The 27900-nt window shown below is 38.2% G+C and overlaps 1 protein-coding gene across 17 annotated transcripts in view; it reads right to left on the reverse strand.

Moving 5' to 3' along the window:
- Nucleotides 1–27620, reverse strand: part of Spt20 — a 97556-nt gene extending 69936 nt beyond the window's left edge. For 5 of the 17 annotated variants that reach the window (XR_010953515.1, XR_010953514.1, XM_067787855.1 and 2 more), the window contains exons 1-4: nucleotides 27475–27620; nucleotides 26765–27009; nucleotides 10124–11450; nucleotides 6873–8216 (exon numbers count right to left, since the gene is read on the reverse strand). Coding sequence is in view for 15 of the 17 variants with exons in the window: in XM_067787855.1 (XP_067643956.1) it covers nucleotides 6873–8216; nucleotides 10124–10159 (1380 nt within the window). In the remaining 2 variants the exon portion in view is untranslated. Of the gene's footprint in view, nucleotides 1–6872; nucleotides 8217–10123; nucleotides 11451–11674; nucleotides 11767–11814; nucleotides 12128–26620; nucleotides 26681–26764; nucleotides 27010–27060 lie in introns of those variants that run through there. The other 12 variants (XM_067787846.1, XM_067787844.1, XM_067787843.1 and 9 more) reach the window with 12 other exon arrangements.
- Between the last annotated feature and the right edge of the window lie 280 nt (nucleotides 27621–27900).

Here is a 27900-nt window from a genome sequence, read left to right on the forward strand (position 1 = left end):
TTCTGGGTCCAGATAAACTCGTGTACCAAATTTGGTGAAGATATCTCAATATTTACTCGAGTTATCGTGTTAATGGACAGACGGACGGATGGACATGGCTCAATCAAAATTTTTTTCGACGCTGATGATTTTGATATATGGAAGTCTATATCTCGATTCCTTTATACCTGTACAAGCAACCGTTATCCAATCAAAGTTAATATACTCTGTCTGCAACGCACGCTGAGTATAAAAACATACTGTAACCAAAGAGGATATATATAATAAGAGCCGCCACTCGTTATTTTGTGGCGAGTAACTCGCTGGAAATCAAAAAATTGATGCCGAATGCTTCCTATGACGACATTTTTGAATTGCCTCCAATATATCTATGCGGTGTTGGCACTTTATGCAAACGTGATTTTTGGAAAGAGAATTAAATAATTAACTGTATTTAAAGTCGGAAAAATAAACACAAATACGCCATGAAAATGTATAGAAGACATTTGTAAACATCTCGCCCAAAAAAAGTAGCGACTACCTCACAGTTTACATCGAGTAAATGCCTAAAATATAACGAGTGACGGCTCTTATTATATCTATTCTCTTTGCTGTAACGAATTGTAAGGATTGTCCATTATTCTGCACCTTCTGTTATCGCTCGAATCGCTGAACTGTCGAGTAAATAACTCAAATATTCAGTATAGCATGTTCGTTATTTACAACACTACTAAGCTAGTAGTACTTTACAATTAAATTACTCGCGTACTTCACTTACAGCGTTTTATAATCAAACTGATTGATTATTACTCAGTTGTGAACACACTGTGCGCGAAAAGTATAGATCATGGGAGAAAGAGGCGAACGAGGCCAGCGAGAGTATTAAAGCGTGGCAGTCCAAGTGATAGTCAATCAGTTTAATTATAACAGGCTGTATATTAGACTGGGTCCATTTATTAACTGATATCGCGCCATCGATTTTTCGATAGGATTTGGGCTCAGGAAAAAAAGTTCCACTACGCATACCCAAAAAAATAATTTTCGAGCCTGCGAAATTTTTTTCACTTTTTTTGGACTTTGATTTATAAGGTTTTTCATGACCTACTAAAAAAAATTTTCATTTGAATTTAAAATTTTCATGTATACCTTGTCCGACCCAAAAATTTCCGCTAAAAACTTTGTCGAAAAAAATATTTTTTTTTTTTGTTTTTTCAAAAAACTGTTATCGACAACGTTTTTAGCGGACATTTTTGGGTCGGACAGGGTATAAATATGAAAATTTTTATAGTAGGTCATGAAAAAAACTAAAAATCGAAGTCGAAAAAAGTGAAATTTCGCAGCCTCGAAAATTATTTTTTTGGGTATGCATAGTGGAACTTTTTTTCCTGAGCCAAAATCCTATCGAAAAATCGATGGCGCGATATCGGTTAACTTTCGTCCAAATCGACCCACCCTACTGTATATATAAAATTTTGGCGTAGGCATTCGACACCTCCGTAGCTCACGATTTTGGAGGGTCCGAGGAAAATCTTATATGCAATTATCCTTAAACTTTCAAGATCACACAGCTATCGATAAGTTCTAAGGTGACCAGAAGTTCGTAATTTCGCAAAAACTTAAACAAACAAAGCGTAGTATGGCGAAATTATTAAGATCGCCGCCAAATATTGTTGCAAGCACGTCCCACCAGGCTTCCAAGCGTAAAAAGTCCGAAGAGGCCCCTGAGTCTACCCTGAATGAAGTCATAAGCGCTATACAAGCGCTTGAAAGTAACTTTGAGCGTAGAATCAATTCTCTTGCCACTAAATCAGACATCGGTGAGCTTAAGTCGCAAATTGGCGATGTTGCAGAGAAAATTGTGCAGCTTGAGGAAGAAAACCATGCTTTAAAGGGAGAAATAAGATGTCTGAAGGAGGACAGGAACACTGACCGGCGTCAAATTCGCCGACTTGCTGATGCGGCAAGAAGCAAAAATGTGCTAGTTAGAGGTATTTCCAAGGACACAGCCAATAAGGAGGGAATTAGCAATATCTGCGGCGAAAAAATAAAGGTCTCGGAAGTTCGTGTTTGTGATGCTCGTAGAAGGTAAGCAGAGCGATGGCGTGGTAGTTGAATTGGAGTCTTCAAGTATGGTGAGGGAAGTTCTCCAAAATGCAAATAAGCTGGCGGCCACATCTATCTTTTTTGAGCGTGATCTGAGTGACGACAGGCATTTGCGCAGAAAAGCGCTTCTGCAACTTAAGAAAGTAGTGTTGGCGGCAGACCGGAGTAAGGTGTCCGTGAAAAATGACACTGTTAATGTGAACGGCAAGTGGATGTCCTTTGACAATGTTTTAGTGTGCTAAGGAAATCCGGCTGAACTAACAGATATGTATGGTGAATGTCTTGATGTCAGTCTCCTTAAATATGATGTGTTGTCCCAAATGTTAAAAAACTGGGTAGCGATATACTAGTTTCTCTGGCAGCTCAGGCAAATGTGTTGACAGTGGACCAAGTGGAGTTCATAAATATATCTCAGTACTCTCCTATAATGTTGCAAATCTAAATAGTAAATTGAAGCTCGGTGACTTCTTTAAATACGTTAAGACTTTTGATATAATTTTTTTTATTCGAAACGCATGTACTCAATGAGGATAGGCCAAAATGTTTCCACTATTTCCAAGATTACCGGGTTCATTGGTTGATGCGACAAAAAAATTCAAAGCAGGTCGTGCCATAGGTGGTTGTCTATTTGGTTATAGGAAAAATGTTGAATATCTCGTGAACCCCAAATTTCAGGTGTCACCAGAAGGCGTGCTCTTATCAGCGAAAATATGCGAGTCAAGCTTTTGTTTTGTGCCGCAATACATAAATTGCACAAACTGGGATTCGGATTTTAATCGTTTAGAAAACTTTCTGAGTACACTAAATCCAAGCTCCTTTTGTATCGTGGGTGACCTAAATGCCAGAACTGGTTCCTCGCAAATAATCTGTGAGAACTCCTTATCAGAGTCTCCGTGCATTTCTGTAGCCCGCTGGTCTAAAGATGTAGTCATAGACAAAAAAGGTAAACAAGTGCTAAGCCTTATCGATAATTTCGGGGGTGTTGTTCTGAATGGAAGAGCTCACGGGGATATGTTAGATGCATTCACTTTTTGTGGTTCTGTTGGCAGCTCTGTTATTGAATATGCTATTTGCTAATACAATGTTCTTCCTCTTGTTCATGACTTCCAAATTGATAGCAAAGAGTACTCTGACCACATGCCATTTGTTATAAAGTATAGTTCCGTTGTGTGCGATCAGCCCCGCAGAGCTAACCCCCCCCCCCCCCCCCCACCTCAATTAGCATAGAGAGCTAATAAAACTGATAGATATCGTGAGAACATCTCAAGATCATGTGGTTTTGACTATGTTTATTCGAGCGACGCTGTAGAAGATAAAGTATTACTTTTAACAGAGAAGATAAAAGCAGCGGCTGTGGTAAAACCTTCCCGGGCTACTTTCACGTCAAAAAGTTTGGCTTGACTCTCAGTGTCATAAGTTACGCGTGGAAATGTTACGTGACTTAAACAAGTATAGGTAAAGTTTCGAGGAGTCTGCTAGAACTAGGTACCGTGCCTCTCGCAGGAAGTACTTCCAACTATGTAGTGAAAAAAAAATTCAGTGGAAATGCAAAGATATCGACCTTTTAAATAGTGTATGGAGCTCAAGTGATTGGTGGCGAATAGCTAACTCCCATAAGCACACAACACCTGGTGTCGTTAGTAGCCTTGTACTTCAAGGACCACTTTAGGACGTTGCTTTTTAATCCTGGTATAATTAATAGCTTTAAATGGGCTGCTCCGCTTAGTTTAGACCCGTTCCTCGAAGCTTCTTTTGACATGAAGGAGCTGGAGTTTCTCAGTAAAGCCCCTGGCAATGACCGCATACCATATGAATTCTATAAATATGCTCCGCAAAGCTTCCAGTATGAGGTTCTCTCTCTGCTTAATTTTATTTTTCTTAAAAACCAGGTCCCTACTTCTTTCTCCTCTTCTGTTATTATCACGCTGTTCAAAAAAGGCGATCCTTGTCTTTCGATTAACTATAGAGGGCTGTCTCTGCTGGATACGTTGTATAAGATATTTACCGGCATGTTATTAAGCCGCATTAATGCGTGGATTGATTGTCATAGTATACTTACAGAATGCCAAGCGGGCTTCCGTAAGAACTATTCAACCATCGATAACATATTTAATTTGACAAGCATCGTTAATTTTAACTTTGCCGCGAAGGGGAAAACTTTTGTATTTTTTGTAGACTCCTCATGTGCCTTTGATACTGTCCCTCGTAGCTCGCTATTCTATAAGCTGGCCTCATATGATCTGTCGAGTCATTTGATTGAAATCTTACGTCTTATATATGGGGATACTACGAGTCATGTATGGTATAATGGAAAGCTTTATAGCCCGTTCCCAGTCAATCAGGATGTCCGGCAAGGATGTTTACTAAGCCGGGTGCTGTTTCGAACGGTCTGTGAGATTTTTTTAAATAGAAAAATCAAGCTTTTTAAAGTAAGAGCACCGGCGTACGCCGGCGCGCCGTCCACGCCGCCGCCGCCAATAAAGTGATCGGCGTAAACCTCTAGGGGGGTTAAAGTGGCGGATATGAAAATCAAGCTTCTTCATAAAGAAGCTTATTTTCTTGCCTGCGAACACACCTAACTATATGTTGCATTTAGAAACGGGTATAGTTCCCCAGTTCTTCCACACACTTCGGGCGCACATGTTATTTATAGTACGTTGTCTTAGTTTACCTGCGAACAGGCTCCCACGTATACTTGCTGAGGAAAGCATACGGCAAGATACACCCTGCGTTAAAAATTGGAAACAGCTATCACTCAGAGCGGGCTTAGAACCACTAACAGATTTTTCTCCTGCTTTCCTTAAAGACTTCACTTCTTTGTTGCTTAGTAAGCTATTCGATAAAGAGTTTAAACTACATATATGTGGATCGTGCTCAAGGCTCGACACACATGATCTTTACCCTTACTTGGCTCCCGTGAGCGTTGCATTAGCTTAATTCTCCGTGAGAGAGGTGGTCTCTAGAACCTTAGTGCGAGATCTTTCAAGAACATGGCGATGATGAAATTGTTCACCACTTTATCGGTGTTTGCCCAGCTTACAATGATTACCGGTTGGCTAGTTTTGGTGAAAAAGTTTTGGACCTGGTAAGTGTGGTAAACATCCTTAATGGTAGAGTTTATGTTAATTTGTTTAAGTATCTGCAAACCAGCTTAAAGTATAGAGATCTTATTTTAAATGAATTTTCGTAAGCTCTTTATGTCAAATAAGTTTAGTCAATTATAGTGTGGCACTCAACACGTTTGTTACTGCCATAATTTTAATTTATTTTAAACTATTTTTAAGTCTTTATTGTTTATTCGTTATCTTACAATTGTATGATCTTTTGAATGGTTGAAAATAAATATACTAGTACTACTTTCAAGATCTAATAGAAAAATGGTATCACTTCCCAGGTATTTTTTTTGGTGTTACACAGTGTAATGTGGGTGTGCACCAAACAATGATCCCATAGTAAAGCATGGGCTTGTCGATTGCCCTTAACACCCAATGCGAGAGTTTGGGCGTTAAGCCCCACGTGCTCCCTATCACTTTCTTATGCATGAAGTTTCCACGACAATATCTAGTATAATTCCTAGATATGTTGCGCTCTACTTTTTTGTAGGGCTATCCCTAAAAGCTTGGGCTTTATACATTTTTTTTTCTAAATAATAAAAGATCGTGGTTTACATATCCCAAAGTATTACAATACAAAGTATAAACAACAATATAATTTTAAATACAATTAACCCTACAAACTCCTCTAGGGGAATGGGTGTCAGAAGCTCTGTTTCCACAGTCAATACATACCCTCGTCTTTTGACTTCCAGGTTTTCGAGGTCCCTTTCTACCTCCCCTGTTTTTACCTAATTGTGGTTATTGTTAAGACTCGCAGCATCATTGAGCTGTTTATCCGCTTCCAACATCTTCCCTACTGCGCCTATGCCCTGGTCATTCGCCGTTAGTTTCAGGTTTTCGAGGACCTTTCCTAACCTCCGCTCCCATTTTGATTATGAACGTGATGCTAAACAGCTCCCCTTCTACGGATCTCCACCTCTCGGTAGACATCTGCCCATTAGGGGTTTGTAATCTATTAGTGCCACACTCAGGGATTGCTCTTATTCTCGGTAAGAACAGGAGTCTCAGTTTAGCTCTCTTTAGTACGACCAAGTAAGCTGGATTCTGATCGTTACCTTTCGAATCATTGCTGATATATGTCCCTTTCTCTGGCTCGCGACGCCACACCTTTGGCTTCTCAACCTAACTTAAGTCTGAAGTTTTTAGTTCCTCTTGGTCGTACGACCACCTACCCGTCAAGGTGGCCTCAGCGGTCTTGTGTTAAATGTGGGGATAAAAAACCGTCCACCTCAGCAGCGCTTCATGCTGTGGTAAGGCCATCATTACTTCCCGAAGCGGCCCGGTATCGGGAAGTCTCCGTTCAAATACAGTCGAATATATTCGTTGGCTGCAAATCCTCCAACTAGGATTAGGAGGTTGGCTTTTCTTGGTCACCGAAACCCCGCCACCTCCTACGAAGCGAGACAGTGTGGATGCAGGCCCCTAAACCGCTCAGTCCCATAGTCGAATGCTATGGAGTTTGGCTAAGCCCTCAAACCTACGACAAGCTGCTTACTATAGTGAAGTTCAAGGGCTGCAAACCTCGTATAAATTTTCTTTTTACGCTTTAAAATGGTTATTTTTTACATTTCTCTACTATAATTATTTAAGATTATCCCTCTGTTTAGAGAGCAATTGTGCAACATGGTTTTTTGTCTATTTATATAAAAGTCTTATCAAAATCCGTAAACTTACCCCAGTCTCCGTGAATGAATTTAAATCGTTTGCCAATAATTGCAGATAACTTTCACGTATTTTATCATGTATGTTGAAGAACTTATTTGACGCTAAGGACGTCGATGATGCACCAGGAGTCGATGACGAAGACGCTCCCGAGGTGCTATTAGACGGCGCTGTGGAATTGGTACTGTCACGCTTATTTGTAGATGTGCGCCCCGACGATGATATTGATGGGGATGGGCGGCTTGTTGCATCTCTTGATATTTTTTGCCTTTTACTAGGCGATGAGGTGGGTGAGGCGGAAGAGGTCGCCGCACTTGATAAAGGCAATGCAGATGTACTTAGCAAATGTTGTGGTGGATGATGAGATGGATTTGATGATTGTTGATAATGATGGTGGTGATGATGCGAATGATTACTTTGCTGTTGTTGTTGTGTACTTAAGGATGCGGAAGGACGTTTATCAGCCTTTTTGTTATTATGGTTATTACTGGATATTGTAACATTATTATTATTGTTGTTGCTTTGATGAGTTGATGTGGATGTAGAAAACTGTGATGATTGTGTTAAAGATGCTAGAAATGCACTTGTTCCCATGCTGCTACCATAACCAATGGTGTTAACACTTGACTCGCTGCATCCGCCGGCACTAAGTGTCGATGTAGAGTGATTTACGCCTGGTGGTGTTGACAACAGCAAATCGGGCACTATCGGCGATGGTGAAGTGATCGAGTTGAAGTTGGATATATTAGTTGTTGTTGATGAGCACGAAGATGGTGATGGCACCGCAGAGGATGCGGTTCCATGCGTTGAAATTCCTGCTGTTGATGGTTCGGAGAGTAGGACAATACTATCCAAGACACTGGTACCGCCAATGTTAGCGCCACAACCAACACTAGCACCACCACCGCTACTACTACTTGTTGCGAGTATTTCAACAGGCGGAACTTCACTGGGTGATTCTGTTCCATCATCGAAAATGCAATACGGCGGTTGGCTAGGTATCTGAGAGATATTACAATGTAATAGACTGGAGTCAAGTAATGAACTTTTCGTCGGAAATGTTACACTACTCAAAGGTGCCGGTGGTGGTGGGGTCGGTGTGGATAGCTGTTGCGGTTGTGGTGGTGCAGGACACAGCAACGCACTCTGTAAGTGTTGATAATGAGAGTATTGCTGTTGTTTTGGTTGCTGCGATATTGATTGATGTTGCTGCTGCTGATAGATAAGTTGTTGATGCCTTAATATGCTACTGCTACTACCGCTCGAGTTTAGCGCAGTTAATGTTGCCGCAGATGTATTGCTGTTTATGCTGGTATTGGAGCCTTTTAGCTTTTTAAGCGTGTCATTTATTATGAACTGCAAAATAAGAAAAGTAAGATGTTGAAGAAAATAGTTGTGAATAAAGCGAGATTCTCTAACATATCGATAAAATTAGAACACCGATTCTGGCGCTTAAAAATTCTTTGGACCATCAGAAGGAAAGTTCAGCTGAACGGGTGATACCTCGTCTAACGGGCGTTATACTTCGCCGGAGTCCGACAAATGGTGATAGTGACCGCGTTTTTTGACGAACATAGGTGTTTTGCGTTTAAATTATGAATTAAGATATAAGGGCGCATAGTAATGTGCACTTATCTCTTCACACAAAACATAAGCGCAACAACATATCAGACGTACAAAGTCAATGAAAACACAACGGACAACTCTAAGCCATAAGCACATAAGGTCAAAACCCTATGGGCTTACTGATAAAATTCAACAATTATGTTAAACATTGGTATCATTTGACGATAGCGATTACTGGGTTAAAAGGCTTAGAATGATACCGCGGTAGTCCAATTCAGAAGTTCTGTTTTGTTGATGACTTGTAACAGGCAACATGCAGAACGCTTGAACTCCAGTGGAAGAGTAGACCGCCCGCGGGCTTCAAAAAGTTGTTAAGCGCCATTCAAAGCGGTTTCGATCCGGAAAAGGATTACCCACATATTTAAATATTTCTTAAAACCCGGCTTTAGCAGCGGTTCGCCCCATTCCCATAGGTGCGATCACTCACAAATTTCACTGTTACAACAACAACAACAACAAATTGTCAATATCATCTTACGGGAGTCGAAGCAAACTTTTAGTTTCAACAAGGTTGGCCCAAAGAGATATGGGTGTTAGAGGCGTCGGTTTCACATTCAGTGAAGTGATGGAGCGTGCCATGTGTGGACACATTACATGCTGGTAATATACTGGGTATGTCGGGGTTGATTCTGGATAAGTAAGACTTAAACCTATTTCATTATTCAGATCAAAGCTGTGTTACAGTGGTGCGCGTCTCCCTCGCATACCGGATTGTCTTATACGCTGCCACTCTATTTATTTATTTTATACTGTATTGGATACCGGTATTCCATATATATAATAAAATGTAATCCAACATGTTTTTTGCTTGAATTTTTTGCATTATTTCTGATTGGCTTAGACATCGCCTCAGCTTTAAGTTGGAGAAATCGCTCCTATTGATTTGCTTGGCCTAAAACTTCACATAATGTGTTGTATTTGTTGTAACAGTATTTCTGTTTAGTCGGTAGATGCAAGCATATAAATACAATGCCAGGACTTACCAGGCTTATGCTGAAATAGCAGCAATAGGAAGGGCGAAGGTTGTTGTTGTTGTTTAAGTAGCGATAAGGTTGCTCCCCGAAGGCTTTGGGGAGTGTTATCGATGTGATGGTCCTTTGCCGTGAGGTGCTAGTCTGACCATCTCGGAAACGATTTATATGGCCACATTAAACCTTCAGGCCATCCCTCCCTCCCCAGCCACAAGTTTCATGAGGAGCTTGGGGTCGCCAGAGCCTCGTCTGTGAGTGAAACAGGATTCGCCGCGGATAGATGAGGTTGACAATTGGGTATGGAGAAGCTGTATATTGCGCTGGCAACCCGAAGGGTTGCACTACACAGCCCCTTGAATCTGTTATTTTAGTCGCCTCTTACGACAGGCATACCTACCGCGGGTATATTCTGACCCCCTAACCCGCTGGGGGAGAAGGGCGAAGGTCGTTGATTCCTGTGCACCCACTCAATTTTTAGAATGCCTCTTTGGGTCGCTTGAAGTGTTTAGTATTGCGAATGGGGGCTATCAATACTCTTTAGAAAGCTTAAGTGATACAGTCTTGGACATATCCACAAACAAAACTAGCATTAAATATATTTCCTATCCCATTTTATTTAATAACCCTCATATAGTTAAAATTAGTGATACGCAATTCTATGCTTACATCAGCTTCTTGACATGATGAATCCAAACTTTGCATGGTGCCTGTGAATCCTTCATACAATGGAGATAAAACGTAATCACCGGCGACATTCAAATTACAATTCAAAGACCCACGTCGTTATGGTATGTAAATATGCATCAGATATAGTCGCTGCATTGAAATAATTTTATATTTCGATATGAACGTGGTCAGTTTTTTTTTAAACTTTTTTAGAGTTTTTAACTACAAAATTCTAAAATTTTCGAAGTTTTCAGAGCTTTATCTGCGCGTCACCTTTGAGGTGTGAGTGTATATGATGCGCGTTGTTGATATTTGGATTTTGGGGATTTGGAATGCCGTTGATTTTGCTACTTCGTTTTTATATGTAACCAAGTACTACTACTAATCCTTTTCATATATATGATATAAATCTTTGTAGCAAGTATTGTTTTAGGTTAATGTTGCAGTTAATGCAAGGGATTGCGCGTTTAATGCTGAGAGGTTTTTATATATTTTGGGAGTGCGTAGTTTTGTTATTAAATTTATTGAGTTAGAGCTTTTTTATGCGCATTGTTGTTTTTGAGCCAACACTTATATACGAAGAAGTGCTTACGAAACCAATTTTTGTTGGCATTTCCAGCTGCTGAGCTGCTTATCTTGGAGCTGCTGATCTTGGAGCTGCTGTTGGTGTTACTGACATACTGACAAACCGTACTGTATAACAAACATTAAGATTGTTTTTTTTTTTTATATTCCCTTTAATTAGTTTTTGTTTTTATTAATGCTTTTTTAATAATGCTAACGTTGTATGGTGGGTGGTTGGTAACGCATTTATGTCAAAGCGCCTCTATGTCTCACACTTTTTACACTTTACGCCGCCTCTTATGCTTTACTAAACAAATTTTGATTATATATATATAATTTAGTCTTTTGATGATACACACATTATGAATGTATGTATATTTTATCTTATATGAATTTTTAAGTTGTTGCTCTTGCTCCTAGAGGTATGCCCTTTCCTTTGTAGTGTCTTTTAATTTATTAACCTTATCGAAGGTTTCTGTTCACTCTGCCAATATTTTATATAGAAGTTAGTGTGAACTGAGTTTCTTTCTAAATAAGAAAATTCCTTTTTCTGGTAGACCAATCTCTTGATCTGCTTACTAACGCATTCCACGTTATTCTTTTGTCACTTTTTTGCAAATTGTCTCTTGTAGATTTTTACTCAATTCCTTTTGTATATCTACTATAACTATTGCTTCCCTTTTTGCATTAGAGAATTTGCTTGTTAATCGTTTTTCGCTTGCTTTTTTTTAGTTTGTTTTGCTCATCAATTTGTTAATGAAAGCTGAAAATATAAAAAACGGAGAGTTATATACATATGTATTAACTATAAAAAATTAAGTGGCATATTAATTAAAAGTATATAACTTTAGCTTTAAAAAAAACAATGTTCAACACAAAAGTTAATATTTTGTTTATAAGTATATACGTGTTATTTAAGAAATACGCAAAAATACGTAAATTGTTACAAAATACTTTTGCATAATTTCTTTTTTTATTCGCTCGCACACTTCACCATTTGTATTCACAAACACATACACATATGTATGTATATTCGCACACGGTGCTCCTTCGTGCATTGGCCAATATAATTCCAATGCTTAATGTTATTCAAACATTATTCAATGTCTTCTACTATCAATTATAACCTTTTTTAAGCAACTGCTTGTATTATAAATTTTACACTCACACTAAATTTAAATAAATGCAAAGAAAATTTAAATTTGTTCTTGCAGACTTCTTTCTTTTCATCGCCACCAACATCGACTTCGTTGTCGCAGTCTCGTCGTACACATTTGTCTGTGTCGTTTTTCAAGCGTTCGTAAATCTTAAACATTTATTACATTCACTTCACTTGCTTTATTAACTTAATTTTAAATTTATAAACAAAATGTTCACTTAAAAGAATTCCTTGGAAAAATGTGAAAAAAGCTTTGCAATGTTTGCATTTGACTGACACGATTTTCTTGATTTCTCTTTTGCGTCTGCTTTCTGTATCTTCTTCTTCTTAGCTCTTACTTGGTACGCAGCGTTGCCATAAGTAGCAATTTATTTAAAAAATTAAGATTTATTTCTAATTTTTATTATCAAACTTGGAAAAGTCCACTAAAATAGGTAATAATTTACATCATGCATATATGTAACACTCCTATATTGCCACTACAGGCTAGGTACACTCACAAACATCAGAGTGCCGATATATTGCTGTTTAATGAAGCAACGTACGTTAATTAAGCAACTAAATTTTAAACTTATTTTATTTTGACTCTGACTATGCGCCTATAACTTTTAGTCAAGTGTTTGCATTTTGGTTTGTATAATTGTTTATTTGATTCGTTGACCGGTAATTAAATAATTTATGTATATAATGCGCTGCAACTTTTATATTGAACTTTATGTATTTTGTTCTTGTAATTATATAATTTTATTATAATTTGTTATTTTTAATTTTTCTTGTATTTCAAATGGTTACCTATCTGTGAGGACTACGTCCTGTAGATAAATAAATAAATAAATAAAAATGTTTTTGTATTCAATAATCGAAAGTACCATTTAAATTTTTTCTTGTCACACTTAGGAAAGATGCACACGACGCGTAGCTTCATAGACGCCTACAAGATATGACATGTAGCTACGATATATCTACGCCTCAAGATCTGCACACGAAACTACTTTCCAACATCGCTACAAAAAGCAAACAATTGTTGGAAAAAATAAGAAATTAAATTTCTTTAGGTATATCCGTCCCGGAAACCAAAGGAAAATAGGTATTAAAAGTTTTTTGCATCCCCGTGCCTTTGTAAATTATGAAAGGCAATTTTGCACCACCGGGGACTCGAGACAAACGCGTTTTCCAATTTCCAACACTGTTTATCCTTTTAATAGCTTCAACAATGTGTAACCAAGCTTTTGCGGTGTTGTATACACTTTTTCGCTTTCGTAATATATCTTTCGGCCGCCGTGGTGTAATGGTAGTGTGCTCCGCCTACCACACCGAAGATCCTCGGTTCACACCCCGGGAAAAGCACCATCAAAATTTTAGAGTTTTCCAATTAGAAGAAAATTTTTCTGATGGTCGCCCCTCGGCAGTGTTTTGCAAGCACTCCGATGGTATTTTTGCGATGAAAAGCTTCTCAGTGCAAATTCATCTGCCTTGCATATGCCGTTCGGAGTCGGCATTAAACCAGTAGATCCCGTTCCAAATTGGAATAGAAACTCGGCCTAAAATCTCTTCGAAGGTTATCGCGCCTTACATTTATTTATTTATTTATTAATATACCTTTCACGCACTTTTATTAACTAAAATAATATTTTCTAATTACACAAATTAGCATAGAATAAAATGTAAACAAACATCTTTTCTTTCTTTTTTGCAAGCGTACGTACGCCCAGCGATGAACATTGTTGTACGCTTAGCTACACGAAGCTTTCATGCTTTGTAGCTTTCATGCAGCTTACCACTCGTGTGCAGCTCTCCATTTAAGTACATGTGTTCGATATCAAAGCGTACAGATTTCGTCTACAGCGTCTATGACGCGTAGCCTCGTGTGCACTTTGCCTTAGGCTGCAACAATTACAAAATTTTGTAGGCTGTCTTGTATTGATTTCGATTTCAAAACTCATTGCGAACATTTTCTAGTAGCAATATAGGAGCACTACATATATGACATCAGGAGTCGACATCTAAAACGCGTCTGACAATACAGGATGCGGGGTCAAAAATAATGTTGCCTTTTTCAAAAGATATTCACAAAAACCCGAAAACTGACCCCGAACCACTCCGAACCCTGGGGTGGGATCCATAGTTTTTTGGGCAGACCGTGTTTTTACATTAACGGCCTTTGGCAGTGCATATAAAAAATGCACACAAGAAAACGCCCAAGAAATTGTCTTATTTTCCTCTTATACGATAAACATGAGCATTTTTGTGTTGAAAATATAATCCTATTTTATTATTAATTTTCTTTATTTGCCTCAGTGCTGCAACAATAAATTTACTTCTTGAGCATTCCCTTGTACGTTTCAATTGATGCATGCAGATCACATATTGACCGAAATTTTTTAAAGAAAATGAATAATGAAATGCATATTTTAAAATAAAAAACTTCTACTTTGCCTTACAAGGGGAAAACAAAAAACCTGAGTGTTTTCTTAAGATCTGTATTGGGCTGGGTCGATTTTTCTGGACGAAAGTTAACCGATAGGATTTGGGCTCAGGAAAAAAAGTTCCACTACGCATACCCAAAAAAATAATTTTCGAGCCTGCGAAATTTAATTTTTTTTCATGACCTACTAGAAAAATTTTCGTATGTATACCCAGTGCCGATATGTAATGTCCGCTGAAAACGGTTGCGATAAGTTTTTTGAAAAAAATACATGAAATTTTTACAATCAAATGAACATTTTTTAGGTCAAGAAAAAAAAAATTAAAAATCAAAGTCGAAAAAAGTCAAAAAGTGAAATTTCGCAGGCTCGACAATTATTTTTTTGGGTATGCGTAGTGGAACTTTTTAACCTGAGCCCAAATCCTATCGAAAAATCGATGGCGCGATATCGGTTAATAAATCGACCCAGTCTATGCTTATGGTAAGAAAAATATTTATTAAGTATGGCAACACCAAACTATTTGTTCAATCAATGTCCCGTCAATATACCATGCTGCTTCCATCATAGTTCTCATTGCGACGCTCTTCTTTATTTGTCATACTTATTTTGTATTTATCTATTTTAACACTTTCCCTTTTTATTGCATATTTCAACAAATTATGAAAAAACAACAACAAATAAGTCGTTTGTGTAGCGTCTGGAAATATTTCAATTTGACATTTCACTTTGTCAACGGGCGCAAGCAATCTTTGCAGTTGTCACTGCATCTCTTCGTGATTTCAGTGCCTCTTCGTCTCGACACCTCTAACATTGTGCACTTTGTTGCAACTTTATCCACCCACTGTTTTTTTTTTTAATTTTTCATGTCTCGTTGTTTGCATCTCAAAGTTTTACTACACTTTGTCCTCCTTAACACTTTTTTAAATTTGCTACTAGTGAAAAATTGTTTATCAAACATAAGATAAAACGTGAACCGAATACCACACAATTTGATGTTCACTTTTACGTCCACCTGAATTTCGCATATCTGACATTTCCTTTTGTGACTATTTTTCGCCGTCAAAGTACTCTTCACGGCAAGGCGAATCTATACCAGGTGGTGGCAAAGCGAATTCAATCTATGGTGAATTATTACAATTTCACCAAATTTTTATTGATATCATGGTTGCCAAATTTTATATTCCAACAACTGGTTGTTGTTGTAGCGATAAGGACACTCCCCGAAGGTATTAGCCCGACCATCTCGGAAACGATTTGGTATGACCACATAAAACCTTCTAGGCCATACCGCCCTCCCACCGCCTAGATCCATGAGGAAGTTGGAGTCACCAGAGGACAGAAACAAGATTCACCACAGGCAGCTGAGGTTGATAATTGGGTTGGAGAAGCTATATATTGCGCTGGCAACCCCTTGAGAAGGGTTGCGCCACACAACCCCTTGAATCAATTTGGTATTTCAGTCGCCTTTTACGACAGGCATACCTACCGCGGGTATATTCTAAGCCCCCTAACCCACTGGGGCGAACAACCGGCTGTTCTTATTTTTTGTGAGATGTGAGAATCTTTGCCGGAACCAGAGATAAAACAGGCATCCGAAAAAACCGGAATCGAAACGCAAGTGATTGGACCAAAACTGAAATGGAATCCGGATCCGGCATGATATCGGAAGCAAAGCTGGAATTGAAATCGAAAACTGCATAGAATCTAGAAACGAAACCGAGACCAAACCACAGTCAGAAGCGAAAGTGAAACTCACAACCGGAAGCGTTTGAGAACCAAATGTGGACATGAAAGAAAAACAGGATCAACACCTGGACAGAATCCATCCCAAAATCTGACCGCACCTAGGGTAAAAAATCAGAGCAAATCAAAACTGGATTCTGAGCCGATCAGCCAAAATCTAATGGTAGATAAGAATCGATTTCTCGAAAAACTAAGTCGATAATGAAACCTGGACTGCAACTTAAACCGGAATTCAACCAAACACGGACCTGAACCGAAATCAAAACCAGACATAAAGTCGGGATCACGAGTATCGGTATCACTACTTCGCTAGTACTGAAGTCGATTGGGGCGCCTAAGGTCTTTCTCCACTTGTTATCCCAAATCATAGGTCTTCCTCTCCCCCTACTGCCAAATTCGGATGTCGATATGAACTGTCGGAAGGACACTCCGAGATGGTCGGGCTAGCACCTGAATGGTGCTGTTACCGGAGCGTACCGTATCTGTATCCGGCAAAGGACCATCGCATCGATAACACTCCCCAAAGCCTTCGGGGAGTAACCTTATTGCTACAACAACAACAACAACATTAAGGTACTAGCCAGTCCATCTCGGGAACGATTTAACATTACCACATTGAATCTTCTAGGCTTTTTCGCCTCCCAGCCACTAGTTTCATGACGAACTTGAAATCGCCAGAGCCTCTCCTGCTAAATATATGTATGATACATTCATATTTGAATGATGCATATTTTCGCATATAAACCCTTTGAATCCCCTAGCACCACGTCGAACCTTCTAGGCCAACTCTCTCGCCTCCTTCGGAGCTCGAAGAACTTTTTGATTGGATCTTTGGATTTTAGTCGCCTCTTACAACAGGCAAACTGTATCTCAAGAATACTCTTAGCCCCTAACTTGCTGTAGCGTCAGGTAGTTGTTTGATAAAAGTCACGGTTATCAAACCCTGTTTAGCTCTGATCAATGTCAAACGGCTATTTACTTGCTCTCTGCCGACTTAGTCCACTCCCAAGACCGCTGATCCCGCATTGTGGTGAAGCTGGTCGTACGACCACGATGTCTATCTGTAAAGCTTCCAACAACAATAAGAGTTAGGAAAGAAAAAATAATGATACTAGCCTGAAAAGATGAAAACGATATAAGTGATGCTTCGGAACTGTATTCACAGAGTTGGGCGATGAAGCGATGTACGAGCCCGGAAAATAAATACATGCCCTTTGAATTAAGCTTGGGCCTCCTTATGCTTATATTGGTCAAACGTCTGAATGGGTTGGTTACGGATCTCATCATAGTGCTTACAGAGATGTTTTTTATACCTATTGTATACGCGGCTAGATCACACAGTTGATTGCTGAGATGTTCAGGTTTGTGACTATTCAGCAAAAAATGTTTTTTTTTCTCGGACGTTGTGGCAGCGCACTGCCCTCAAGTGGCCAGGCTAATCCTGTTTTTTTGTTTTTTTTTTTTTTTAATTCATACATACTTTTTGTTTTTTTTTTTTTTTTTAATTCATACATACTTTTTGTTTTTTTTTTTTTAATTCATACATACTTTTTTTTTTTTTGTTGTATCCTAATTCTTATTTATGTGTTATTTTTAATTTTTTTGTCACCGAGTCTTTGAGAGGCAGTGGCTTCTTAAGCGCCGAAACCGCTCAGCTACAGAGAAACTCATCAGCTGAGAAATATAGATTCACAAAATACAATAGACTAAAAGTATAAATATAATTTTTTAATTATTAAGAAAAGATAGATAGAAACAAAACTGGGACAACCAAAAGAGGTTGCTAATGTAGAGGAACTGGAGGAGTCGAATGAATTCCTAACAACGACGCTTACGACTGCGTATAACAAAGCTTGCCCTCTAAGAAGATTCAGAGGAAAAGCAAAGCCGCCATGGTGGAGCAATGAGCTGAGTCTTCTAAGAAGACAGGTAAAAGAAATGTTTAAGCTCGCAAAGACCGCGGAAAGCGAAGCGCGTCGGGACGAGTACAGGGATCTACTGAGGATCTACAAGCGTGAAATTACCAGGGCGAAGAGAAACTCATGGAAGTTTCTGTATGGACATAGAGTGCTCCAGCGAAACAGCACGGTTGAAAAAAGTCCTAGCAAAGGGAAACATAGTCCAGGGACTAATAAAGAAAGAGAACGGGGAATGGTCACGTAATAGTGAGGAATCCCTTGAGGTGCTTCTCGATACACATTTCCCACCGGGAGACGGTTTAGAAGAGCCAGCAGACATCACTCACACTTCGATCACGGAGCTAGTAGTGCCGGGCTTGGTGACCGATACCAAGATCGAGTGGGCAGTGAAGACGTTTTCTAAGTTTAAATCGCCGGGCCCAGATGATATATTCCCGGTCATGCTACAAGTCTCAAGTAGGGCGGTCGTGGAATGGCTTAAAATAATATTCAATGGGTGCATAAGACTGAATCATGTACCGCACTCTTGGCGAACTGCTCGTGTAGCTTTTCTACCAAAGGCGGGGAAGATCAGTCACGTGTATCCCAAAGACTATAGACCCATAAGCTTAACATCATTTCTGATGTACATATTGGGCTACCGCAAGGTTCAGTATTGGCACCGCTATTGTTTACAATATATATTAACGATATTAAAGAATGCTTGAAATATTGCAATATTCGACTATTTGCGGATGATGCATTGATAACCATTAGTGAAAGAAGTGAGGGCTTTGCGGTATCGAAAATGCAAGAAGACTTAGACTCCCTTTACAAATGGCTATGCCATAGAAAGTTGAAAGTGAACGTGGATAAAACCAAAAGTATGATATTTTGCAAAAATCAAAGCATTATGGGTGCCAATACCCTTAGCAATATTACTCTGAAGATAAGAAATGTTGAAATTCAGCAAGTAGACAAGATCAAATACCTAGGAGTCTGGATCGACAAAAACCTTAGATTTGGAGAACACATAAATTATTTAGAAAACAAAATTGCAAAAAAAATTGGTTTTATGTACAGAACTTGTAAATATATTAGTCAACGACACAAATTATTAGTGTATCGATCAATTATTGAACCGCACTTTATCTATTGTCCAACAATCCTGCTATTAGCAAATGACACACAAATAAAAAAACTGCAGATACAACAAAACAAGGCAATGCGATTAATTTTAAAATGTTCGCTTAGAACACCAAAAACTACAATGCTAAATATGTTAAACTGGCTCAGTGTAAAACAGTCGATATATTATTTCACATTGAAATTTATACATCATATGAAATTAGGAATAACACCGAATTATCTGAACGGGAGAATACATTTTAATCATGAAATACATAACTATGGAACTAGAAGCAGCGGAAATATAAGACTGCCTAGAGTAAGAACGGAGTTCGCGAAGAAGACTTTAGAATATATAGGTTATAAAATGTACAATGAATTACCAAATGCGATAAAAGACTGTGAAAATATTAATAAGTTTAAAGCAAAATTATTTTTATACTGTAAGTCATTAAGCATGTAATGTATACAATTTATTTATATATATATATATATATATATTTTTTTTTTTTTTTTTACCTTGAACTAGGTCTTAAAGACCGTAAATAAATAAATTATTATTATTATTATTTCTGCTCAAAACCTTTGAGAGGCTGATAGATGTGTACACAAAGTCCAACGTGGATGAACAGCTGCTCTCCACAACACAGCATGCGTACACCAAAGGCAAGTCGGTAGACAACGCATTGCATAGGGTGGTAATAAGCATAGATAAATCCCTGGAATATAAGGAGTATGCTCTAGGAGTCTTCTTGGACATTACCGGGGCTTTCAATAATGTTGCAAAATGGGCGATTATGGATGGTCTTAATTACATTAAAGTAAATCCTGCCTTAATCAGATGGATCGGCTGCATGTTAAATTGCAGAAATATTACATCACAATGGGGATCCAAAACGAAGTTGAGCTCAACTTCGTTCTGGATACTGTAACAGGCTAAACTCTTACCTATCCAGAATCAACCCCGACATATAAAATATATGCCCCGCTTGTAATGTGTCCCCACATGACACCAACCATCTCTTCAATTGTAATGTGGAACCAACGCCTCTAACACCCCTTTCCTTATGGTCCACCCCTGTTGAAACGGCAAGTTTCTTTGGACTCCCGTTAGAGGATATTGATGACAATTTGTGATCCGTCGCGGCTATTAGGTGGGCGAGCATTGCTACAACAACAACAACATCACAATGGGGATTGTACGAGGCCACAAAATCAGTGGACAGGGGCACGCCGCAGGGAGGGGTGCTATCACCTCTGCTGTGGACGCTGGTCATCAACCAACTGCTCAGGCAATTCGATGAGGGACCCGTAAAACTTACGGCTTACGCAGATGACGTTGCAATTGTCATAAGTGGAAAGTGCCTTCCAACGATTAGTTCTTTGATGGATCGGGCGCTTCGGGAAATTTATACCTGGGCATCTAATGTCGGGTTGAGTCAATGCTGAGAAGACGGATATGGTCTTGTTTACAAACAGGTACAAGGTCCCAAATTGGACCAGGCCTAAGTTAGGAGGGGTGACCTTACAGGAGGAACCTTGCACAACATATCTAGGAATCATCCTAGACAGTAAGCTGTCATGGAAGCTCAACGTGGAGGAGAGGGTTAAGAAGGCCTCAACGGCCCTCTATGCATGTAAAAGAATGCTGGGGTGTACGTGGGGCCTACCACCCTCTCTTTCTCATTGGGTTTTTACAGCGATTGTAAGCCCTATTCTATACTATGGAGTTCTTGTTTGGTGGAAAGCCACACAAAAAACACCATACCTCAAAAAATTAGAGGGGGTATGCAGACTATCGATGCTTAGCATTACGGGAGCCCTGAAAGCAACCCCGACGGCTGCACTGTATGCCATTCTGCAAATCCCACCTATAGACCTGGTAGCAAAGAACAAAGCGTTAACGACCGCAACCAGGCTCGGTGCTTCGGGGCAGCTTGAGCGCCGACCATATGGTCATAGTAGTATAGCATTTATGTGATTCAATTTTGGATTGCCCTACATATCAATACAATTTGATTACTCTTTCTGACTAAATAATGAGTTATCATATAATTGAACAAAAGAAATAATCAAATATGAATACTTTTGAGGATGAAAAACTAAAAAGCATTTTTCGATCACTTTTTGGAATCATTTTTGAAGTCCTTTAATGACTAAATTTTAATATTTTATAAATACCAACAAAAAGAATAATCAAATATGCTTACCTTTGATGATCAAAAACTGAATATAGTTTTTCAATCACATTTTGGAATCACATTTGAATCAAATGTGTTTACTTTAGGTGATCAAAAATTTATAATCATTTTTCATTCAGCTTTCTGAATCTTTTATATGAATATATTTGTTGACTGAATAATGAATTTTATACTTTTTGAAATTTTACTTTTCATTCAAAATTTTATTTTTTTCACATACACATATTTTTTCAATCATGAAGCTAAGAAAAAATATATAAAAATTTTATTATTTATGCAAAAGATATTATTCAACACAAAAATAATGTAATGCTGCCCGTGAACGAAGATTTCCCCAACCATTTCTCCCCTTCAGCTTCCCAAAAAATACATAATGATTGGACAATACATAGGTTGTGAGCTATTTGAACCCCAGGTAAGTGAAACTATCTTGACATACCTGGATACGGCTTCAACATCCCGTATCGTATCCATATTTTAAGATGCAGACGATAATGCTGATGTTGGATGTTGTAGTCGCAGGTGTATATCGGTCAAGTTTGCTTGCGAGTTAGCTGTGGTTCGAATAGCTCAATGCCGCATGCTTTCTTCTCCTGATGAAATAAGATTATTATGTAGTATCCTATTCCGAATGAGATATGCAGAATAAATGCATTATAATGGCATTCAAAAATGATTCAAAAATCTCAACTAAAACGATTGAAATATATTCACGAATATGATCAGAAAATGACTGTGAAAAGCAGTCAAATATTACTCTAAAACTATTAAAGCTGAATTTTACAATGATATCAAATATGAATAAAAAGCGTTTCGAAATAGGAATCATAAATGATTATTCAAGAATAATCACATTTATGGTACATTTTTCTCCCGACGATACGTTAATTTTCGAACAGAAAATGTTTTTAAATTTGAACGTTTTTAATCATCTTGGGGTATGATTGATCAAAATTTTCAAAAATGCTGGCTGGGAAGATGATTAAAAACGTTCAAATTTAAAAGCATTTTCTGTTCGAAAATTAACGTATCGTCGGGAGAAAAATGTACCATAAATGTGATTATTCTTGAATAATCATTTATGATTCCTATTTCGAAACGCTTTTTATTCATATTTGATATCATTGTAAAATTCAGCTTTAATAGTTTTATGGTAATATTTGACTGCTTTTCACAGTCATTTTCTGATCATATTCGTGAATATATTTCAATCGTTTTAGTTGAGATTTTTGAATCATTTTTGAATGCCATTATAATGCATTTATTCTTCATATCTCATTCGAAATAGGATACTACATAATAATCTTATTTCATCAGGAGAAGAAAGCATGCGGCATTGAGCTATTCGAACCACAGCTAACTCGCAAGCAAACTTGACCGATATACACCTGCGACTACAACATCCAACATCAGCATTATCGTCTGCATCTTAAAATATGGATACGATATGGGATGTTGAAGCCGTATCCAGGTATGTCAAAATAGTTTCACTTACCTGGGGTTCAAATAGCTCACAACCTATGTATTGTCCAATCATTATGTATTTTTTGGGAAGCTGAAGGGGAGAAATGGTTGGGGAAATCTTGGTTCACGGGCAGCATTACATTATTTTTGTGTTGAAGAATATCTTCTGCATAAATAATAAAATTTTTATATATTTTTTCTTAGCTTCATGATTGAAAAAATATGTGTATGTGAAAAAAATAAAATTTTGAATGAAAAGTAAAATTTCAACAAGTTAAAAATTCATTATTCAGTCAACAAATATATTCATAAAAGATTCAGAAAGCTGAATGAAAAATGATTATAAATTTTCGATCACCTAAAGTAAACACATTTGATTCAAATGTGATTCCAAAATGTGATTGAAAAACTATATTCAGTTTTTGATCATCAAAGGTAAGCATATTTGATTATTCTTTTTGTTGGTATTTATAAAATATTAAAATTTAGTCATTAAAGGACTTCAAAAATGATTCCAAAAAGTGATCGAAAAATGCTGTTTAGTTTTTCATCATGAAAAGTATTCATATTTGAGTATTTCTTTTGTTCAATTATATGATAACACATTATTTAGTCAGAAAGAGTAATCAAATTGTATTGATATGTAGGGCAATTCAAAATTGAATCACATAAATGCTGAGTGGGTTGGGGTATGATATTTAAATATTTTTTGATCAAAATTTTCAAAAAATGCTGGCTGGGCTATCTGCGCTTCGAGGGAGATTTTAAGGCCACAATAGAGGTGGACAGTTGGCGCAAGGGTGCGCAAATGGCGGACGAGGCGATACATGTGTACACCGATGGTTCCAAAGTAGTGGAAGGAGTAGGGTCTGCGGTATACTGCGCTGATCCGGAAATAAGCAGATCCTACAGGCTGCCGGATTACTGTAGCGTTTTCCAAGCGGAAATATTAGCCGTAACCAAAGCAGTAGAAACCCTGGAAGAGAATAGCTCAAGCTGCAACCGTGTTAACTTTTATATTGACAGTCAAGCAGCAAATAAGGCAATAATCACGCATAGCACAGCAGCTAAATGAGTGTTAGAGTGTAAAAAGTCTCTGGAGAGAATCGGGACAGGGAGAAGCATACATCTATATTGGGTCCCAGGGCATATGGGAATAGATGAATATGAAAAAGCGGACGAACTAGCTAAAAATAGCGCATCCCTTGAAGCTTGCTCCGTAGATGTCCCAATTAGATTGAGCGAGATTAAGCGAATGCGAGAGGTGCACATGATCGACCAAGCTGGAAAGGCGTGGGTTCAAGCGCGGGGCTGTAAAGTGTCGCAGATTATGTGTAGGTCTTACAACCTTAGACTAACACAGTTGCTTCTATCATGAAAAAGAGATGACTGTAGACTCATGACGGGTATTCTGACTGGACACTGCCTTCTGGCGTCACAGGCCTTTAAATTAGGCTTGGTCAGTGATAGCAGATGTAGGAAGTGCGGGTTGGAGGAGGAAACGATCGAGAAAATAATAATTAAATAAAATAAATACAGCTGTCAGATCTAGAAGCAGCAAGTGGCTTAAGTCCTAGGAAGCTTCTAGTATTTGCCAAGAGGACGGAGTTATTTTATAACATAGGTCCTGGTTTTTGATAGGGTTTTTCAGTTTGGTCGTTAAAACAAACTTCTGGTAACACTAAGAACTCAATCAGTCTATGTGAGGTCCTCATGGACCGGCCAGTTCAACCTACCTACCTAAGAGAAGATAGAACCGTCTTTTTTATGGCAAAGATCGAGTCTGAAACATCAATTATTCTCGAGTGAGAGCTATAATCTTCACACAAACATAGAAAAGGTTCGTGTAGTTGGAAATTGCTTCTGCATTGTTTAAGAATTATAGGTTTATAATGCCTTGAAACTCGGCATGGAACATTCAAGTTTACTTCGTTCAAAAGAAATGGGCTTGAAATCGATCCATTTAAAAGTCTAGCCATAAATAGTACACCTAGCATTTCTCTACGACTTGCAAGTGTAGGAAGATTCATTAGTTTTAATCGATTAGTGTAAGGAGGAAGATTATACGGAGAGTCCCATTGAAGATTTCACAAGACGAAAAGTAAAAACTGTTTTGAATTGATTCTAGTCTATCGACATGAACTTGTTCAGCATTTCATTATGCTCTTTTATATTGAACTCTGTTGCAGTTCTGAGTACAGTATTTTTAGAAGGCCAGGCGTTCAAACTGGCGACGCGTAGCGCATGACAGGCCGGCCAAGTGCTTTGTAAGTTGTAAGCAGCGTGCATGGCTAGTGTTGTCGAAATTTACACCTAAGAATTTGGGTGACTAACAGTCGGTAGCGTAACGCCATCGATGTGAACGTCCGTTTTTGCGTCATCCGTTGCTTCCACGTCGCGTCGTAAACAGAGTGGCCGCAGATAGTGTCAGATCGCGAGAGGTGAAAAAAAGCAGGAACCCCACCCCTGTATATTTATTATGGAAACTAATTCGTCTATATTAACAGAACCGGGGAGAGAAACTAAGATGTTGATCTTTTATCGCTGTATTTTATCAGATTAGGCAAGGATTTGACGGTTTACGACAATTTACCGACTCACGCAGAGAGGTTACAGTTCTTTAGATGCTTTTTTTCATTTGGCAAGTTTTTGTTCATTTGTGTCTAGGTTCGAGCTTTCTCGCTAGGTATCGTTCTCTTTCTATAGCGGTAGCTTCTACGTGGAAATGTATCATGATTTCGGTTATTATACCTAGATAAAGTGAGCCCGAAGCCGAAGAGATAATTTGCGGAAGGCACGCTTGCCTTGCAGGATATCAGTGGTAATCACTCCAATTTGCTTTTTGTAAATTAATATAAGCCCGCTGTTCAGAGGTGATGAAATTTGCAGATCACTGTGTCGAGAGGAGTACGAGCATGTGGTCGGATTCTAAAGTAAGCTTCGGCTGCTCTTTTTGTTGTTGTTGTTGTAGAGATAAGGTTATGGTTCTTTGCCGGACACAGATCCGGTCCGCTCCGGTAACACAGCACCATTAAGGTGCTAGCCCGATCATCCCGGGAACGATTTATATCGCCACATTAAACCTTTAGCCCATCCCTCCCTCCCCACCCTCAAGTTCCATGAGGAGCTTGGGGTCGCCAGAGCCTCGTCTGTTAGTGAAACGGGATTCGCCGTTTGAAGGTGATGTTGACAATTGGGTTGTAGAAGCTCGCCTGCTCTTCAAAGCAGTTTATTATTATTATTTATTATTATTATTATTTATTATTATTATTATTTATTATTATTATTTATTTATTATTACGGCGCTTTAAGCCTAAAACTTAGATTATTACAAATTTTTAAATACATTTTAATAAAAATATTTATTTATTATTACGGCGTTTTAAGCCTAAAACATAGATTATTACAAATTTTTAAATACATTTTAATAATAATAGGATTTCTGGCGTTTGGGGTGTCGGAATGCATGAGATTCCGATCAGCACGGGAACTGGTGGTCCCAACGGGCGAGTCTTGGGAGTCATATCATTGGGAGGTTGGAAGGACGTGTTCTCAATCCTGCCCTACTCCAAGACGTATGATTACCCAATTTTATTATTTATGCTGTCAGAATGGATTTGATTCCGGTCAACCCTAAAGCCAGCAGCTCAGCAGAATAAGCCACTCTTATCGGACGGTTGGAAAGGACTTGTTTCCAAACCTCCCTGTACCAGCCCCTATGTAAACACAATTAATTACAATACATCATTGTTGCGGGAATATACGTGATTCACATGAACACTCCAACTGTCCTGGGGAAGGTGAGGTTGACAATTGGATTGGATTGGGTTAAAACTACTATGCTAAAATTTGACAACTTGAGAAACTTTAATTAATTCAAAGGAATTACCTTGTTTTTTATACCATAAAATTACCGAGTGTTTTTGACAGCTGTCAACTAGATTGTATACTTTGAACATTGTTTTGGTTGTGTGCTGCGGATATTGGAAACACATATTTTGCAATGCCGTATAAATAACACACCAATGTTACCAAAGAACAAATTACGCAAAACTTACCTTTTCCATTTCAATGTTGGCCCATTATAAGCAATTTCAGAGTTCAATTTTATTGCAAATCCTTTTTAAATATGAGTTTATTGAACGATTAACACATCTGTTTTAGCTTTCAAATTTATTGTTTCATCGTTCACGTCCCACTTAAGAAATTTTATTACATAGCCAGCTCGCTCACACTAATTACAAATTCAAGGGCGGCACGAGTCCAATCTAATCGACCGTGTCACTATTTTTCCCTTTTCCTACTGTTTATTAAAAATATATGAATGAAAACAAAAACAATTTGAAAAAAATACCTGCACAAATACTGATTCGTAGGTGTAATTCGAGAATATTTTTTTTATCCTTTTTAATGCAATCACAAAGCAGCATCGTTTTATTGCTTTTGATTGTTTTATAGAAGATTCACAAAATATTTGAGCTATACAAAAGTTTCACCGTCATAGTGAGTACACTACATGTATTGAAACACGTCTAGTTTATCTCTTCTATGCAGGAAGAATAGCAAAAATTTACACAATCGAGCGAGTAAACAATATCGAGCAACGATTTATAATCGAAAAAGTTCTCCTGTTTTGCGAGACGGTGGGCGGGGGAAGAAAAAAACAAAACGGCGACTGCTTGCTACCTCTGTGTAAGGTACTTGTGTGGGAAACGCCGTATATAATTTTCACGTCTAAAATTGTTTCTCACACAAACTAATTCATTACCCTTTATGCGCATTTAAACATTTCAACTTAATCACAATAAACTATCGATTCAATTGCCATTTGTCACACTTTACATTAACGTACATTATTCACACGAATTGCGAAAAAATAACGCAACTTTTTAAGAGAAAACGACAACCACGGAAATATACGACCGAAATCGCTTCACAAACTAGTAGAGCTGGATTTTGAGTCGATTCTTAATCGATTTAATCGATCTTTTTTTTAGAAATGTAGAATAGATTTTTTTTAAATCGTTCGATTCTTTATCACTATATACTTTACGGACGCTTGAGGAAATACATACCCTTCAATCAACGCGAGTACTCCATAAATAATGTAAGGAATACTTTTGGGAGTATAGGAGTATTCCAAAACTAATCTGTATTCATACAAAAAATGTGCTCCAATTAACATTGCGATGTC

Source organism: Eurosta solidaginis, chromosome 5, assembly GCF_040869045.1.
Source record: "Eurosta solidaginis isolate ZX-2024a chromosome 5, ASM4086904v1, whole genome shotgun sequence".
NCBI lineage: Eukaryota > Metazoa > Arthropoda > Insecta > Diptera > Tephritidae > Eurosta > Eurosta solidaginis.